Below are 17,102 nucleotides of genomic sequence, written 5' to 3'. Positions count from 1 at the left end.
TTTGATGCAAAAGTGTTTCATTGTAGACATTGCTTGTATTTTAACATCATTCTCCTCCACAGAAGAGATGTATAGTACATTGAATTACTTTCAAATTAGTAAAAATATATAAAATGTGTTACGCTACAAAATCAGAGAAAAACATATTACATAAGTTATTCTTCAAACTGTAAGACCACTTTAGTCGGCGGTCTTACAATGAAATGGCTAGTAGATAGTTCGCCACCTAGTGGTCAACTATAACTACAACAACATTAAATGTTTAGAAAATATTTGGTATATAGCGGGTAAACCTCATGCATCCCCACATTTAAAAAAAAAAAGTAAGTTGTGGGCATGGTGATTCAAACGGTCTATTGGCCTATCTCACTTGACCTAGGCACAACTCATATATAGTACACAATAGCTTTCCTTTACCACCAGTAGATGAAAAGTACTTACCTTTAAGCATAAATGGATAGTATACATCTATTACATTCAATTAATGATATATGATATATACCGGATGCAAAAAGTACTTTGAGAATTGACTGAGGCATATAAAGTGCTTGTTGTTTGATGAGGCAAGGTAAGTTGTTAGTTTCACTTTGAGAATGACCAAACAGATTGTACTGTTTACCATCAGGTTGAAATAAATCATTTAAGAACATCTTTATATCTCTGCACCAATTCCACAGTAGGCCAAACAACTGCTTTATCAGTGGGATCCACAGTTAGATGGAATACTAATTAACCGGGTTTTTTTCTCCATTGCAATGAGAGCGTTTAAGCTATGTACAGCAGTACAATAACATATTGCTAGTTCAATGTATGTACACATAGGAGCATAGACATTCCAGAGTGGAAGTAAGAGTTTAAAGTGGTTGGTTCCTGGTTTGTTGTGTTGCCATTTAAGCGGATCTGATCAGTGGTGTTCAGATGGTGTTCTCCACCATCCCATAGGCTTCATACAACTCGTTAACAAGATCCTTCTTCTCCTTCTCAGGCAAGAAGCTGGAGTTAGCGGAGTTTATGTTCTGGAAAACAAGGTGAGTGAGAAACATTCAACCATACAAAGGTGAGTATACTGTAGTATTTGACACGTGGTATCATCAACAGTGGTAGATTGTATTTCACGGTATTAAACTACAATGCCAAATTGGAATAAGAGTTCAAATTTGCTTTGTACCAGTCTCTTGAATTCCTCCTCAGTGAAACCCATGTACTCCTGGGCAGTGCTGTAGTCTAAGTGCAGGTTGGAGTTGAAAATCAAAGGGTCATCTGTGTTCAGAGAGTAGTTGGCCTTATCCTTCCTGAATCTACACACACACACACACACACACACACACACACACACACACACACACACACACACACACACACACACACACACACACACACACACACACACACACACACACACACACACACACACACACACACACACACACGTCATTCCGAGGCGATGAAGTAAACCTTAACGAAAATGAAACAAGCTGAGCCTTTAACTGCGATCTTCATGAATTGGTGAAAACTTGATCCAAAGACGTATCATTCAAATAATATAGGGAGTGAAAGACAGTTTACGTGATGACAGGATGCTCGGTGAAGTCTGGATGACAGGCTCCAGTCAGTCTGCTGGATATGGGACACACCTGAAATCACACAGCATTCCTTCATGTACCTATAGTCGCCAACCTTTTCCAGAAGTGTGCCCTTGCACACTCCCACTCATTGGTAAAAAAACAACAACATATGATTGGTGTAAGTTTCCACCATTGTTAAATCCATGCCAGAAAGTGTAGAAGTGCACACTTCAAAATAAGGAGTGGGTGAATCGGGACGTAGTCAGATGTACTGCTAGCGGATGAGATGTGTGATGTCTCTCCGTGACCACCAGAGGTCCCTGTGCACTAGCTTGCCATACAGGCATCCATGGTAGGATATACACAATTAGGAACATGACTGCTCTTTCCATGACAGGCTGAGCAAGTGAATCCAGGTGAAAGCTATGATCCCTTATTGGTGTCACTTGTTAATCCACTTCAATCAGTGTAGATGAGACAGTTTAAAAAAGGATGTTTAAGCCATGAGAAAATTGAGACATGAATTATGTGTGTGTGTGTGTGCCATTCAGAGGGTGAATGAGCAAGACAAAAGATGTAAGTGCTTTTGAACAGGGTGTGGTAGTAAGTCCCAGGTGCACCGGTTTGAGTGTCAAGAACTGCAACCCTGCTGGGTTTGTCACTCTCAACAGTTTTCTGTGTGTATCAACAATGGTCCACCACCCAAAGGACATCTTGACAACTGTGGGAAGCATTGGAGTCAACATGGGCCAGCATACCTACGGAACACTTTCAACACCTTGTAGAGTCCACGCCCCGACGAATTGAGGCAAAAGGAGGTGCAACTCAATATTAAGGAAGGTGTTTCTAATGTTTTGTACACAGTGTGTATGGCTTGTTTTATGAGATAAAGTGAGTGATACATCATGTAATATACTGTGTCTACAAAGCTCAATGTAACTTTCATTAGAGGTGAAAAGTAACGTGCACATTCTTACCTCAAAATGCATGTTCTGCTCCAGGAGCTGTTTGTACAACACTTGATCCTTCAGTGTGTTGTATCCATGTCCTACTCTCTCTGCTTTCAGGACCTCCACAGCCTGAAGAAGACATCAGATATGGGTCACCAAGCAATTCAAAGGCATGGCAGAGGAATCATGTTAAAGATGTTTTGGGCTGGGGAGGGGTATATCTCTCCCCGCTCTGCTCTCAAGTACATTGTTATCCGCTCATACGGGAGTAATAAAGACCTAGTGCCCAAATTGTGATTATTATATATTTTTTCTATCATTATTTTTCTATCATTCTTTTTTAAATTGTGATATATCAATGGGTGCTGCAGAACCCTCAGCACCCCTAATTTCCGCAGCTATGCACAAACAGGTACAAATATCTTAATTTACACGTCAACAGAACTACTGGCTGTTGGGTAAATCCATATGATTTAAACGAAACCTTCCTTCCATACATGTTTGCCCATGAAAGAAGTGGTCAGAAAAGGACCTTTTGGACCTGAATTTCAAAACATAGAAGTGCTTAAAGTTGACCCATTTTTGCATACCCCACCCTACTAGGAGACATCCATGTCTTCATCACTGGAAAAGATCAATGGTTGAGTTTGATACAGTGCCTTCAGAAAGGATTCAAACCCCTTGACTTGTTCCACATTTTGTTGTGTTACAGCCTAAAATGAAAATGGATTAAATTGTGATTTTTGTTGTTGTTTTTGATGTCATTGACCTACACACAAAACCCAATAATGTGAAATTGTGTTTTTCAAAATTTTTACAAATGTATTTCAAATGAAAAGCTGAAATGCCTTGAGTCAATAAGTATTCAACCCCTTTGTTATGGCACGCCTACAGTAAATAAGTTCAGGAGAGAAAATGTGCATGGACGCACTGTGTGCAATAATAGTGTTTTAACATGATTTTTGAATGACAATCTCATCTCTGTACCCCACACACACAATTATATGTAAGGTCCCTCAGACTAGCATTGCATTTAAAACAGATTCAACCACAAAGACCAGAGTGGTTTTCCAATGCCTTACAAAAAAAGACACCTATTGGTAGATGGGTAAAAAAATAAAAAATAAGCAGACAATGAATATCCCTTTGAGCATGGTGAAGTTATTAATTACACTTTGAATGGTTTATCAATACACCCAGTCACTAGTTAACTGAGAGGAGTATTTGTGGAGCCTGGGCTGATGGTTTGGTGATAAAAAAACCTACAGCTGGCATTCCATAGATCAGATGTGGTGGGTCTCACTGAGAGAAAGAGCCTGGAGGAACATAAGGTCTCAGTATTCCTAATTATCCTGGCATCTGGGAGACAGCACCAGAGGCAGATGACAACAGGATGAACCCAAAGTGGCTTAAGGTGCCCCCAATCTATACGGGGGGGGGGGGGGGGGAGTTGAACCAGATATGACTGAGCAATCTTGGTATGAGTTGTATAAGGAACAGCATTGTCTGAAAAGGGTAGGCTCTCGACTCAACAGTCAAGGCTGCTGAGTCGACGGTTTCATTATTGCAAGAATTAAATCGATATTGAATAAAGATGATTGAAGAAATGACAAAGTCTCTCTCACTTGATTAGAAAATTCCACCAGAATATTTGGCGACCCAGATGGGACATATAACTCCATCTGCTGACTGTTCCTGAGGACCTGGTTTTAACCGTGCACGGGGCCTGCCTAGGATCTGAAGGAGGGTGTCAGGCGGGTGGTTACGGTGTTCCGAACAGAGACAGATAAATAGGCTGAGACTGACATTTCTTAGAAACATTTTGTTTTTGAGAGAGAGAGAAAACTGACGTTAACATCCAAATCTGTGTGTATCGGATGATGACTAGGGTCAGTATGACCAATTAACAATGGCATCCAAACCTGTGGGAGCTGGTTATGATCAAAAGAACGTGAGTATCCAAATCTGTGTGTACCGGATGTATAGCTAGAACCTTTGGGGGCCGAACCATCCAAACCTGTGTGAGCCAGATGGAAACTAGACTTCCAAACTAGATTTCCTATGTGATAATATATTGATTCTGTGAAGATATGAAAAAAAACATGAATGAGAAAAAAAAGTGTGATTAATCGATTAGTAATACTCGGAGTACATTGAGATGCAACTTAAACAACCCGTATGTAGAAGTACATACTGTAGTTTCAAGAGTGGTCTCTTTATGGATCATTTGTTAGAGATCAGGTTAAAGCATTATATGACTGTCTACAGGATCTGGGAGATAGTCTCAGAAAAAGACTGGCATATATTAAAACCCTGAGGAGAGAGGAGCGGAAATAAATTCATAGAAGAGAGGGACACGAACAAAGCCATAAAAACACTAATAGAAGCGCATAAGCATTCTACCAATTCGGCCCTGCTGAAAGAAAAAAATCCAATCTTAGAGAATTCAGGGATGTAATTGTGAGTTGGCAGATGAAGAATATTTTAATTTTTTTATTTCACCTTTATTTAACCAGGTAGGCTAGTTGAGAACAAGTTCTCATTTGCAACTGCGACCTGGCCAAGATAAAGCATAGCAGTGTGAGCAGACAACACAGAGTTACACATGGAGTAAACAATTAACAAGTCAATAACACAATAGGGAAAAAAAGTGGAGTCTATATACATTGTGTGCAAAAGGCATGAGGCAGGTGAATAATTACAATTTAGCTCAATACACCAGTGTATTGATGTTAGAGTTCTATCAGCGTAATGGCATTAGCTGTACTATTTGTGAAGTAATTGGAGTATGGACATTGGAGTATGGACATTGTTAAATGGGGTACTTGGTAAATTCGCTCTGGCTATTGCTGGTTGAATATAGCCGGCATCAGTAAACTTTTTGAGCACTTCTACAATGGGCAAATATGTATGGAAGGCTTCGTTCTAATCAAAAAGGGTGCTGTCAAAAAGTGATTGAATTCAAATGAGTTCACCCTACGCCTGGTAATATGCTGTCTTTGGTTGCAACATTTTAAAAGATGGCTTCCATAGAATGGAAGTCACATAGGCTAGTGAAGACTTTCCGGGAGACATGAAATTGGATAGTGTGCTGTGTGTACGGAGTTGTTTAGTTGTTTCCATCTGAAATACATATTTAAGTTGTTATAAAAGGTTTTCACAATGCAATCACTTATAACATAATAATGCTGCTGTGTGTTGCGCAGTAGAGGAAGTCTTGGGTCAAGCTGAACAGCCATTAGACATGTAATTTAAAATTGACATATTTAGTGTTCCCCAAAGACTATAAAGGAAAGGAAAGCTCACCTCTTTCACCACCGAGGCAGGGCCCACCTCTCCTGCGTGGACTGTTCTATGGATCCCACATCTTGCTGCTTCCTGTCAACAAGGTCAAACAAGGTCAATGAAAAGCATCAACACCAAGTTAACCAGAGAACTATCTGGGTTTTACATTAGCAATGCAGTTAGTTCCTGACCTAAATACTTTTCATTGTCTTGAAACTATGTAATTATACATGGATGACCTACAGTCATAAGATTGTTCCAAGACCTCAGAGATTCCAAGACCTTGTGCTATTGTCACGAGTAGGGAGATATTTTTTATTTCTTTTTTTTGCCAAGGGCTAGACTGAAAAGGACTTCATCTCACCAACAACATTTGAGAAACATCAGATTTTGACAAACTCCAGCAACGCTTCAAAAAAAAGAAAAAATCCATCTAGAGCTTGTTCAGTTATGTTAACAGTCTCTATTAGTGCAGTGCTCTCTTTTAATACTCTCTTAAGGCCAGTTGCCCAGATGCAGATGGAGCTTAGTCCTGGCCGAAAAGGCATCCTTATATTCAATGGAGATTCTCCATTGAAAGTGCCATTTAGTCCAGGACTAGGCTTAATCTGGCTCTGAGATACCAGCCCCTAGTATTTTGCCCTGGCATGTCCAAATGTATCACTCCAGCCTCTGGTCAAACTTACCACAGTGTTTCCAGATATTGTCCTGAGGGAATGATTTAACGGTCTCGTATTCATTTACACCACAAACATGAAAAATAGATCTATGCAAGCAGTACGAACAAAATTCTTGTTGAAATGACATATGTCAACTTTTGGTCGGCTTGTTATTACTACATTTATTACCGACTTATAGTATTTCTAAAGTTGGCTCACTTTACCACAGCGCGAATAGTTTTATTGTTGAAAGTCCTTTGTTATTCTTAAGAAAGTTTTTGGGTTTCAAGAAATGGCTCACAAGAATGATCTCGCCATCAAATGTGTCTCTAAAGTGACCGTCATGCCTCTATGTACTGAATGGGTTCTGCTACAGAGCAACTCCATTCATTATAAAGACAAGAAAGGTGCAAGTAATTGGCCCGTTAGGAAATACATCAACCAATTGCAGGACTTAAATGTCTGCGGTTCTGCAACATGTCCGGATGTTCTGCAACATCGGTTCTGCAACAATCAAATGTGAATAATTCTTAGTGTTTTCAGAACACCTTCGCTCTATGCTCCCACTCCTTTAAGTTTTGAGAAAGTTGGAGTTTGAGCTCTCACCTTTAAGCCATAAAACCTAGCATGGTATGCTGCATGATAGTAGGACAGTGGTTAACCTCATATCCTGCATACGATGTGCTAAAGACAACTCTAGTCCTTTAGCATTTCCGTTAACCATGCATGCTTGCATGACAATGATAAAACAGTTGACTAGAGCACATACAGTATGAATTGGATAGGAGGGGTTCAAAGTTAGGCAGTTACCTCATAGGCCATCCTGTGTCCTGGGAAGGCCTCACAGTTGAGTGACTCGTCTCCTGCCAGATCAATCGCCACCACTCCGTTCTTCTTATACTTCTTACACAACTCCACCACGTCCATGGACCAGCCTGTGCAACGCAACACACACGTTTATTAGCAGTAGCAACCCAGTAAGGTCAAACAGATAAGATTTTTTTTAACACAATGTTTGATTTCTGGGGATGTTTCTGAAATGTTTTCATGCTAGATTTATGACCTAATGGTTATCTAAATGGTCTGCTGTAGTCCACGAATGTGTAATAGGCCAAGCATCTCAGTAAAAGCTAAAAGTATGTATGGAATGTCTGCCTAAAATAGCCACTGACATTTTGTTACATGTAATTACAAATACTATGCTCTGGTAAGTCAGAAAGTTACATCAATCCAAATGACTTAACGAATACCTGCAGCGTTTCCCAAACTCGGTCCTCTGGACCCCAAGGGGTGCCCGTTTTGGTTTTTGCCCTAACACTACACAGCTAATTCAAGTAATAAACTAACCAGCAAACTTTGGTCTTTTGAATCAGCTGTGTAGTGTTAGGGCCAAAACCAAAATGGGCACCCCTTGGGGTCCCGAGGACCGAGTTTGGGAAGCCCTGAAAGGGGATCTTTTGTATGGGAGACAATGCTAGCTCCATTCTGTACTGTAACGTAGGAGATGAGACTTTCAATTGTTCATTCAGTGATACAATACACAAACAAGAGCCCCTTTTTTACTGTCTGCAAATGGTAACATCAGCTAAGGAGAAAAATAAATAAATGTGCACAGCATCACAACCATCGTCAAGTATAGATCAACACAGTTGAGTGGGGATGGAATGAAACGAGAGAAATGTGTGGGAGGTGTTTTTAAATGTGAGATGTTTTGGCTTGCAACCTCCTACAGTGTGATAAGGATCACAGACATTAACTACAGACAACGAGGAGGGAATGTGTCGTGCCAGACAGACAGGACAGGAGCATGAACAGGACAGTGAGGGCATTACTTGGCATGTGGCGCATGCAGCACAGAATGGACCTGGCTTTGATCTTGTACGCCTTCTCTCCCTCGGCCAGTCCCTGGTTCACCAAGTGAACCACCTCATCTGGGCTCAGGTCACCTCTGGGAGAAGAGAGCGAGTGAAATCAAGACCGCGAGAATCCTTGAATGCATTTCTATGTTGAATGTTATACGTTTTGAGCTCTGAGGACAAGAACAGATACAAATGAGATGAACAATACAAAACTCTGCCATTGGAGAGCACAAGGAACTCAAAGAAGTACTGTATTGCACATGTCCATATATTCAAGTGTGACAATCGCTAATGCAGTATGTTTCAAATTCACACTTTTCTGCCAGCTACCTTACCAACTCAGAAACATATCATATCCACTTACTCTTCTTGGTTCCATGGAATGGGTTCCACGTCAGTGTTAGCCAGCAAGTGTGGGCTGTATCTAACTTCAACGTAGATGACCCCTTCTTTGGCTTTGTCCTCCACAAACTCGTAAGCTATCCTCTTGATCGCCTCTCTGTCGCCACTGGAAAGGTAATACAAAATCCGTGGAAGGCCAAGAGAAACAACACGAATATCTAATCAAAGATGGCGGGTAAAATGCTAATTGTTAGTCAGCAACAAAAGGCCCTACGTTGTTGGGGGATTTCCTCAAATTATGCTCATCCAGATACAAATAAATTTTTAAAACAACTTGATTTAGGACACACATAAAACAAAGGAAATGTTCTAGGAACGGCCAACTATTCTTTGCGTCTTTTCCCTCTTTGCCTGCAGGGTTAGTAAAAGGGTAGTAGTGTGTCTCTGAATGACAGAAGGGTAATCTGATCATAGACTATAATATTCTATTGATAATAGAATATTATAGTCATTTGTAATAGTAGTTTCATTGGATTTTGAGTGCATATCATTCCGTTATATTGTGCCCATTTCTGCAACAGTCCCTGTGGAGTAATGGGTGTGTTGGAGTGGTGGGAAATGTCTGCAAACTCACTCAGATGTTCCTAGCGTCGTTTCCCTCTCTGTTGCTTTTTGACTTCACAACACAGATTCTGTTTCACATCACATGATTGGTCTGAATGTGTGTTGTTCCCCCACCCCCATGCTTATCCATCCACTTACACACACGAAACTTCTGCATGAGCCGAACGCAGCTAGCAAGTTCCCCCATTTTGTTGTTGTCGTGTAGGGGGGGGGGGGGGGGTAGCACCAGACGCAACAAGGTTTTTAAGGGAAGGACTTGATAAAGAATGCTTTATTCAGCATAACCGGTAGCTAGCAGCTGCTCTGTCCTGGCTAGAGGCTACGACTACAAACCATAATTGTTTCTTTTGATAGTTGTGGGAGGTTGTTGGTTAGCCTGGCAGAGAATTGAAACATCACGTTAGTCTGAGCAGTGGGTGAGGTTTGAGTTTAGATTTTTACTTGGATTGTTGCTTTTTTTCAAAAGTACCATCTGGGGCCCAAAATGTGAAATATGTTGGTACTGTAGATTTTGGGTTAAATATAAGGTCGTGTTGAAATGGGAATGGAACACATAACAACCTTGACTCTGTCTGAGTTCAGTTGGTTGCCAAAGAAACACCTGCTGGCATCATGACGTGCTCCTCTGTGCTGCATGATCTGCATTTCAACTAACTAACCCCCTAGTCTGGCCACCAGAGGAAACATTGTATAATACTGTCTCTGTCTGCGTTACATTCACTCACTAACCAGGAAGAAGACCTATCAAGCACTGGTCTTAAAGCGAAGGTACCCCAATTGGGCTGCTATTTAACTCACACAATTCACAATCATTACAAATGACAGTCCCAATACAAAGCTCCCCCTCACTTTCATATTTTAGCCGTAATTTAACAAATTAGGTGATCACGTGTTCTTTAAAAGCTTGTTGATTGCATTGCGTGTCATGCAAATACATTTAAACTCTTGAATCCTAACACACCGTACAGCAGTTATGATTCTTGCTGAAATAAAACAGGGAAGTAAACAGTACATACAGTACATGTCACCTCCCTGTCATGGCGCTCTACAGATTGAACTTTCATCTCCATCTAAGAGCCATCTGCAATAATAAAGCTGATTAAAGAGCTTGGTGGAGGAGCACAACCTCCTGTAAACTGAACTTGACACGAACACAAATGAGTCGTGCAGCACCTTGACGTCATCTTGTGCTGTAACACTACCAGCATAAAACAAACTCACCCTAACACTCATTGATCAAGAGATTAATCGAACGCTCACTTTTGAGCAGTGGTCTAAAGTACGTAAGTAAAATTACTTTAAAGTAGTACTTAAGTAGTTTTTTGGGGGGTATCTGTACTTTGATTTACTATTTATATTTCTGCAACAGTCCCTGTGGAGTAATGGGTATGTTGGAGTGGTGGGAAATGTCTGCAAACTCACTCAGATGTTCCTAGCGCCGTTTCCCTCTCTGTTGCTTTTTGACTTCACAACACAGATTCTGTTTCACATCACATGATTGAAAGAAAAAAAAAGACTGCTTCCGGCTTTTACACTGGAAGTGAAAACACGAACGCTTGTTGCTAACTGGCCTGGTCTGAATGCTTTTTGTTCCCCCACCCCCATGCTTATCCATCCATCTAAACACACAAAAATCCTGCATGAGCCAAACGCAGCTATCAAGTTCCCCATTTTGTTGTGTGTGTGTGTGTGTGTGTGGGGGGGGTTAGCACCAGACGCAGCAAAAGGTTTTTAAGGGAAGGACTTCATAAAGAATGCTTTATTCAGCATAACCGGTAGCTAGCAGCTGCTCTGTCCTGGCTAGAGGCTACGACTACAAACCATTATTGTTTATTTTCATAGTTGTGGGAGGTTGCTGATTAGTCTGGCAGAGAATAAAAACATCACGTGTTAAAATCAAATGAAATGTTATTTGTCACATGCGCCGAATACAACAACCTTACAGTGAAATGTTTACCCACAAGCCCTTAACCAACAATACTTTAAGAAGTTAAGATGTAAAAAAAAAAAAAGTGTTCAGGAAAAAGTTTAAAATAAAAGTAGAAATAATTCAACAGCAGCAGCAGCAAAATAACAAGCAAGGCTAAATACAGGGGGTACCGGTACAGAGTCAACCGGTTAGTTGAGGTAATATGTACATGTAGGTCGAGTTAAAGTGACTACGCATAGATTATAAACAAAGAGTAGCAGCAGCGTAAAAGAGGGGTCTGGGTAGCCCTTTGATTAGCTGTTCAGGAGTAGAAGCTGTTAAGAAGCCTTTTGGAACCTCGACTTGGCGCTCCGGTACCACCTGCCGTGAAGTAGCAGAAAGAACAGTCTATGACTAGGGTGGCTGGATTCTATGACAATTTTTAGGGCCTTCCTCTGACACCGCCTGATATAGAGGTCCTGGATGGCAGGAAGTTTGGCCCCAGTGATGTACTGGTTTTGAGGTTAGATTTTTACTAGGATTGTTGCTTTTTTTCAAAAGTACCATCTGGGGGGCCAAAATGTGAAATATGTTGGTACTGTAGATTTTGGGTTAAATATAAGGTTGTGTTGTAATGGGAATGGAATACATAACAACCTTGACTCTGTCTGAGTTCAGTTGGTTGCCAAAGAAACACCTGCTGGCATCATGACGTGCTCCTCTGTGCTGCATGATCTGCATTTCAACTAACTGACCCCCTAGTCTGGCCACCAGAGGAAACATTGTATAATACTGTCTCTGTCTGCGTTACATTCACTCACAAACCAGGAAGAAGACCTATCAAGTGCTGGTCTTAAAAGTGAAGGTACCTCAATTGGGCTGCTATTTAACTCACTCAATTCACAATCATTACAAATGACAGTTCTAAATGACAGTCTTTAAAAGCTTGTTGATTGCATTCCGTGTCATGCAAACACATTTAAACTCTTAACTCCTAACACACTGTACAGCAGTTATGATTGGTAGTTTAGCCCCTTGACACCATCTTGTGCTGTAACACGTAAAGTACTTAAGTAAAAACACTTTAAAGTACTACTTAAGTAGTTTTTTTTGTTATCTGTACTTTGCTTTACTATTTTTTTATTTACTTTTACTACATTCTTTTAAAAAACTATTAAAGTACTAGTTACATTTTGAATGCTTAGTAGGACAGGAAAATGGTCCAATTCATGCGATTATCAAGAGAACATTCCTGGTCATCCCTACTGCCTCTGATCTGGCGAACTCACTAAACACAAATAATTTGTTTGTAAATTATGTCTCAGTGTTGGATTGGGCCTCTGGCTATCCATACATTTTAAAACAAGAAAACCGTGCCTTTATATTTGCTAAATATAAAGGATTCAAAATTATTTTGATACTTAAGTATATTTTGGCAATTACATTTACTTTTGGTACTTAAGTATATTTAAAACCAAATACTTTTAGACTTGAACTCAATAAGTATTTTACTGGGTAACTTTCACTTTTACTTGAGTCATTTTCCATTATGGTATCTTTACTTTTTCTCAAGTATGACAATTGGGTAATTTTTCCACCACTGCTATTGAGTTTGACATCGTGAGACAACTTCTCCCGGTGATAACAACAGTATGAAAGCAAAAGCTCAGGGGATTCGTGCAGTAGTCAGCATCTCATTATCTCAGCCATCTTCATGTTCAGGGTACTTACGCAATAACATGCATGTACTCTGCGAACTTGCTGAGGAACTCTGTGAGGGTGGCAGGCTGGTGTATCACACAGATTCGTCTCATGTCCTCCACTGTGTATGCAGGTAGGGGGATCCCACGTCGCCTGGTACAGACATACAGAAACAGAGGACTTTAAAAGTAGAACCAGCAATAGGTAGCCACAGCTGCTCAATGTTCATTTCAATTAATTATATTAATGACTTAAAGGAAATTGCTAGTTTAAAAATAGCCCCATAACTAAGCCTACATGTTCCAAACGAAAGATACTGAAAGAACAATGTGTCACATGAACCTAATAAACCATGTCACTTGAGTCTAATAGCCCTTTTACCAAAGGTAAATTGACAGTTAATGTTTAAAGAGAACTTGCAAAACCTGTAATAAAACACACTATTTAAACAAAATACTAAGAATTCAACAGGTTTATAGACTTACTTGGCAACGTCTAGGATGGTCTCCACTCGGAGAGCGCCATCAAGATGCACATGCAGCTCAATCTGAAGATGAGACAAAATTCAAAATGTAATGTACTTTAACCTAATGACCTATAGAGTAATTTAGCCTGAATTGAAGTACAGACAATCAGGATGAACTCAAACAAATCAATAGACTAAACATTGGCAAATGAGAGAGCATGTGTTGTTGTGTGATGTGGTTCAGTGCAATACGTTGGCTGGACCACATCTATAACGAATGCAGTGTGGATGACTGGGCACCGTAGTTTTTGCTGTCGGTGAAAAGGCCAGGGATGCCAGAGAAGGTTCAAAGAAGAGCAACTGAGTGCTCGGCCCTTATTCCATCAGAGCTGACAGATGAAAGTGCTAAATCTTGCCCAGCTACTCTACACCAGCTGACTACAGGGCAGATTGACTGTGGTCACCCCAAGCCTCAGTTACAACTAATAAAACATGACCAGAGGATTTGATTGTAAAGGGAACGTATATAATGTATCGTTTTTGTTATCTTTTGACCGTCTGAGGCACATACTGGATGAGATTGAGAATATAGGTAATGTATTCCTAAGAAATAACAAATCTTCCAAGACGAGCAACAGGAAAGAACCTTGAAAAGTTCTAAGCCATCTTTATCATCTTACAGTTTACAGGTGTAGGATCTTAATTTGATTACTCTGTTATTGCTGGGAATTTTCTCTGCACCATAGGATTTACTGAAAACCTGCACTAACAATTGGTTATTTTTACAGTATTGCACTGTTCATGTAGCTTAAATTTTGGCTAGCTAATAGCCTAACCACTGATCAAGCAACATTGCGTTGGCGGAAAGTACATATGGACTAAACGTTCAAATCCTGTTGCTGCAGTACTATTTTGTTATGACAATACTGGTCAAATTAAGATCCTACGGCCTCCCGGGTGGTGCAGTGGTTAAGGGCGCTGTACTGCAGACCCAGCTGTGCCACCAGAGACTCTGGGTTCGCGCCCAGGCCCTGTTGTAACTGGCTGCAACCGGGAGGTCCGTGGGGCAACGCACAATTGGCCTAGCGTCGTCTGGGTTAGGGAGGGTTTGGCTGGTAGGGATATCCTTGTCTCATCATGCACCAGTTGACTCCTTTGGCGGGCCGGGCGCAGTGCACGCTAACCAAGGTTGCCAGGTGCACAGTGTTTCCTCTGACACATTGGTGCGGCTGGCTTCTGGGTTGGATGCGCGTTGTGTTAAGGAGTGTGGCTTGGTTGGGTTGTGTATCGGAGGACGCATGACTTTCAACCTTCGTCTCTCCCGAGCCCGTACGGGAGTTGTAGCGATGAGACAAGATAGTAGCTACTAAACAATTGGATACCATGAAAATGGGGAGAAAAAGAGTTAAAATTCAACAATAAATTATTTATTTTTTAAATTAAGATCCTACACCTGTCTGACAGGTTGGCTCTTGAAGGGAATACCATTACGGTTATTACATATTGAGTTTAGTACGAGTGTGATAATTATGGTCTGACATGATCCCGGCCACTAACAATGGTATGACAGGAAACCAACGCCTTGAAATACTAATATGTTTTCTCTAGGAAATGTGAAGGTGGTCTAATTTAGTATAATTTAATGTATGTAATTAACAGTGCAAAAATCACGGTAGGCCCTATGTGTCGTGACTTGACTTTAACATCAATCTGAAGACTGTTATTTATCTAATTAACTAACTATGTTTAATTGTTACCCAATTTTTTATTAATTATGTAACAAGTAACTCATTAGGATCTGAGGCACCACGAGAGTGGTTCTTTAAAGAGTTACCATCTCCCGAATTAAACTCGAAAAAGGTATTTACCCATCACATCTATAAACAGTCAACTTATTAATCATAACCTCGTATCATATCATTCTGAACAGTCGTAGCCTCCTTGCATCTGCAAAAACCTGAGGCTTACTTATGATTCAGTATGACACAAATTGGTTTAATTATTTATTTACAAGCTAATTAAATGGGAACACAGGATAAACATACACACTCCGCACCGGTTATTGACTGGAGATGTAATACGCTGATAACAGGTCCATAGCGGAATGACAACAACATTGATGCTTGTTAAAGAAGAGATGGAGAGGAAAAGGGACAGAGACACTTAACATTGGTACATTCAGAAACTTCTCTCACCTAAAGTAACCATATACTTTGCACACAAACCGTCGCCCGCTTTGAGTAAGAAATCATGAATGTATATACGTGAAATTCCTGGATTCGGCGGTGAACAGGGCAATATGAATTATGAAAGTGATTTGGTTAAGAGAGGGATGTGCTTCATCTATACAAACAGTCTTCCCGCCGAAACCCTAACACGTCCTAAAGCGAATACTGGAACAATATTTCTAACAGACGAATGTGGGGAATGGTCAGTGGTGAACTAAATAATAGTCATGTCATATGGGTTGATATTTTGTGATGTCATTAAAAAGGTTATAAAGGAAATACTGTAACTTGAAAAGTATATACACTACATGTATGAAGTCTCCATCCTTAACGTTGTAAATGAAATAACAAAAATACTTTCATCATTTGTCATACGTTTTGAATGTGATTTTAGGAGCCATGAGAATTTGTCTCCTATAAACTTTACACATGGTAAGTAGCCACGTCCCGAGTGAGGTCAGAGAGTGTGTCAGTCTGATGGAACCGCCCCCTTCTACCAGAGTGCATAGAAGGATTGGTAAAGAAGTTAACATTAGACCAGAAAAAAACGTGAAGTGTTAGCTACACATTTGAAATGATTGGAACTTTGAACCTCAACACGAGGTGAAGAAAATAAACTCAACTCCCAGACCAGAAAAGCGTCGAGCTGCAGCTCACGCCAGAGTGGTTTGAACGCTGAATACCAACATGATTTGGAGAAGAAAACCCTCTCAGACAATCACTGGTACAGCTGATTAGCTGTCCTAAAACAAATATCTAGAAAAGTGAATTTAAGTGGGACCATCCTACTACTCTTCGAACCATTCCACCATACTACTCTTCTCAAATCAATGTAGTACGCTACTTTCATCACCATCGACACGGCTGGCTATCCTATCTTCCAAGGAGCATCTTCCAGAGTGAACAACAGTAGAAGACGGAAAACGGGGTCCCCTTTTGGACAATCAGAGCCTTACAAGCGTTCCGCTGTGCCCCAAAGTCCTAATGAGTGAATTACACTATTAATTCAAATTGGGTAACAATTAAACATAGTTAGTTGATTAGATAAATAACAGGCATCAGATTAATGAAAGTAAAGTAACGATACATTGATCATCCTTGAGATGTTTCTACAATTTTATTGGAGTCCACCTGTGGTAAATTTAACTGATTGGACATTATTTGGAAGGAACACACTTGTCTATATGAGATCCCACAGTTGACAGGGACTGGGGAACTAGTCAGGATAGAGGGAAAGATGAATGGAACAAAGTACAGACAAATCCTAGGTGAAAACCTGCTCCAGAGCGACAGTTCACCTTCCATCAGGATAACAACCCTAAGCACACAGCCAAGGCAATGCAGGAGTGGCTTCGGGACAAGTCTCTGAATGTCCTTGAATGGCCCTGTCAGAGCCAGGACTTGAAACTGATCGAACATCTCTGGAGAGACCTGAAAATAGCTGGCAAGTGACGCTCCCCAGCCAACCTGACAGAGCTTGAGAGGATCTGCAGAGAAGAATGGGAGAAATACCC

The 17,102-nt window shown here is 40.6% G+C and overlaps 1 protein-coding gene across 1 annotated transcript in view; it reads right to left on the bottom strand.

Moving 5' to 3' along the window:
• Positions 1–17,102, bottom strand: part of LOC124046036 (adenosine deaminase-like) — a 31,459-nt gene continuing 14,357 nt past the window's right edge. The window contains exons 2-11 of the mRNA XM_046365980.1: positions 13,380–13,441; positions 12,925–13,047; positions 8,683–8,826; positions 8,292–8,407; positions 7,270–7,394; positions 5,822–5,893; positions 2,543–2,644; positions 1,567–1,634; positions 1,169–1,298; positions 1–1,016 (exon numbers count right to left, since the gene is read on the bottom strand). Coding sequence (XP_046221936.1) covers positions 915–1,016; positions 1,169–1,298; positions 1,567–1,634; positions 2,543–2,644; positions 5,822–5,893; positions 7,270–7,394; positions 8,292–8,407; positions 8,683–8,826; positions 12,925–13,047; positions 13,380–13,441 — 1,044 coding nt within the window. The 3' untranslated portion in view covers positions 1–914. The remainder of the gene's footprint in view (positions 1,017–1,168; positions 1,299–1,566; positions 1,635–2,542; positions 2,645–5,821; positions 5,894–7,269; positions 7,395–8,291; positions 8,408–8,682; positions 8,827–12,924; positions 13,048–13,379; positions 13,442–17,102) is intronic.

This window comes from Oncorhynchus gorbuscha, linkage group LG10 (assembly GCF_021184085.1).
Source record: "Oncorhynchus gorbuscha isolate QuinsamMale2020 ecotype Even-year linkage group LG10, OgorEven_v1.0, whole genome shotgun sequence".
Taxonomy (NCBI): domain Eukaryota; kingdom Metazoa; phylum Chordata; class Actinopteri; order Salmoniformes; family Salmonidae; genus Oncorhynchus; species Oncorhynchus gorbuscha.
The sequence above is the reverse complement of the archived record's forward strand: the minus strand, read 5'-3'. Positions and strand labels throughout refer to the sequence as shown.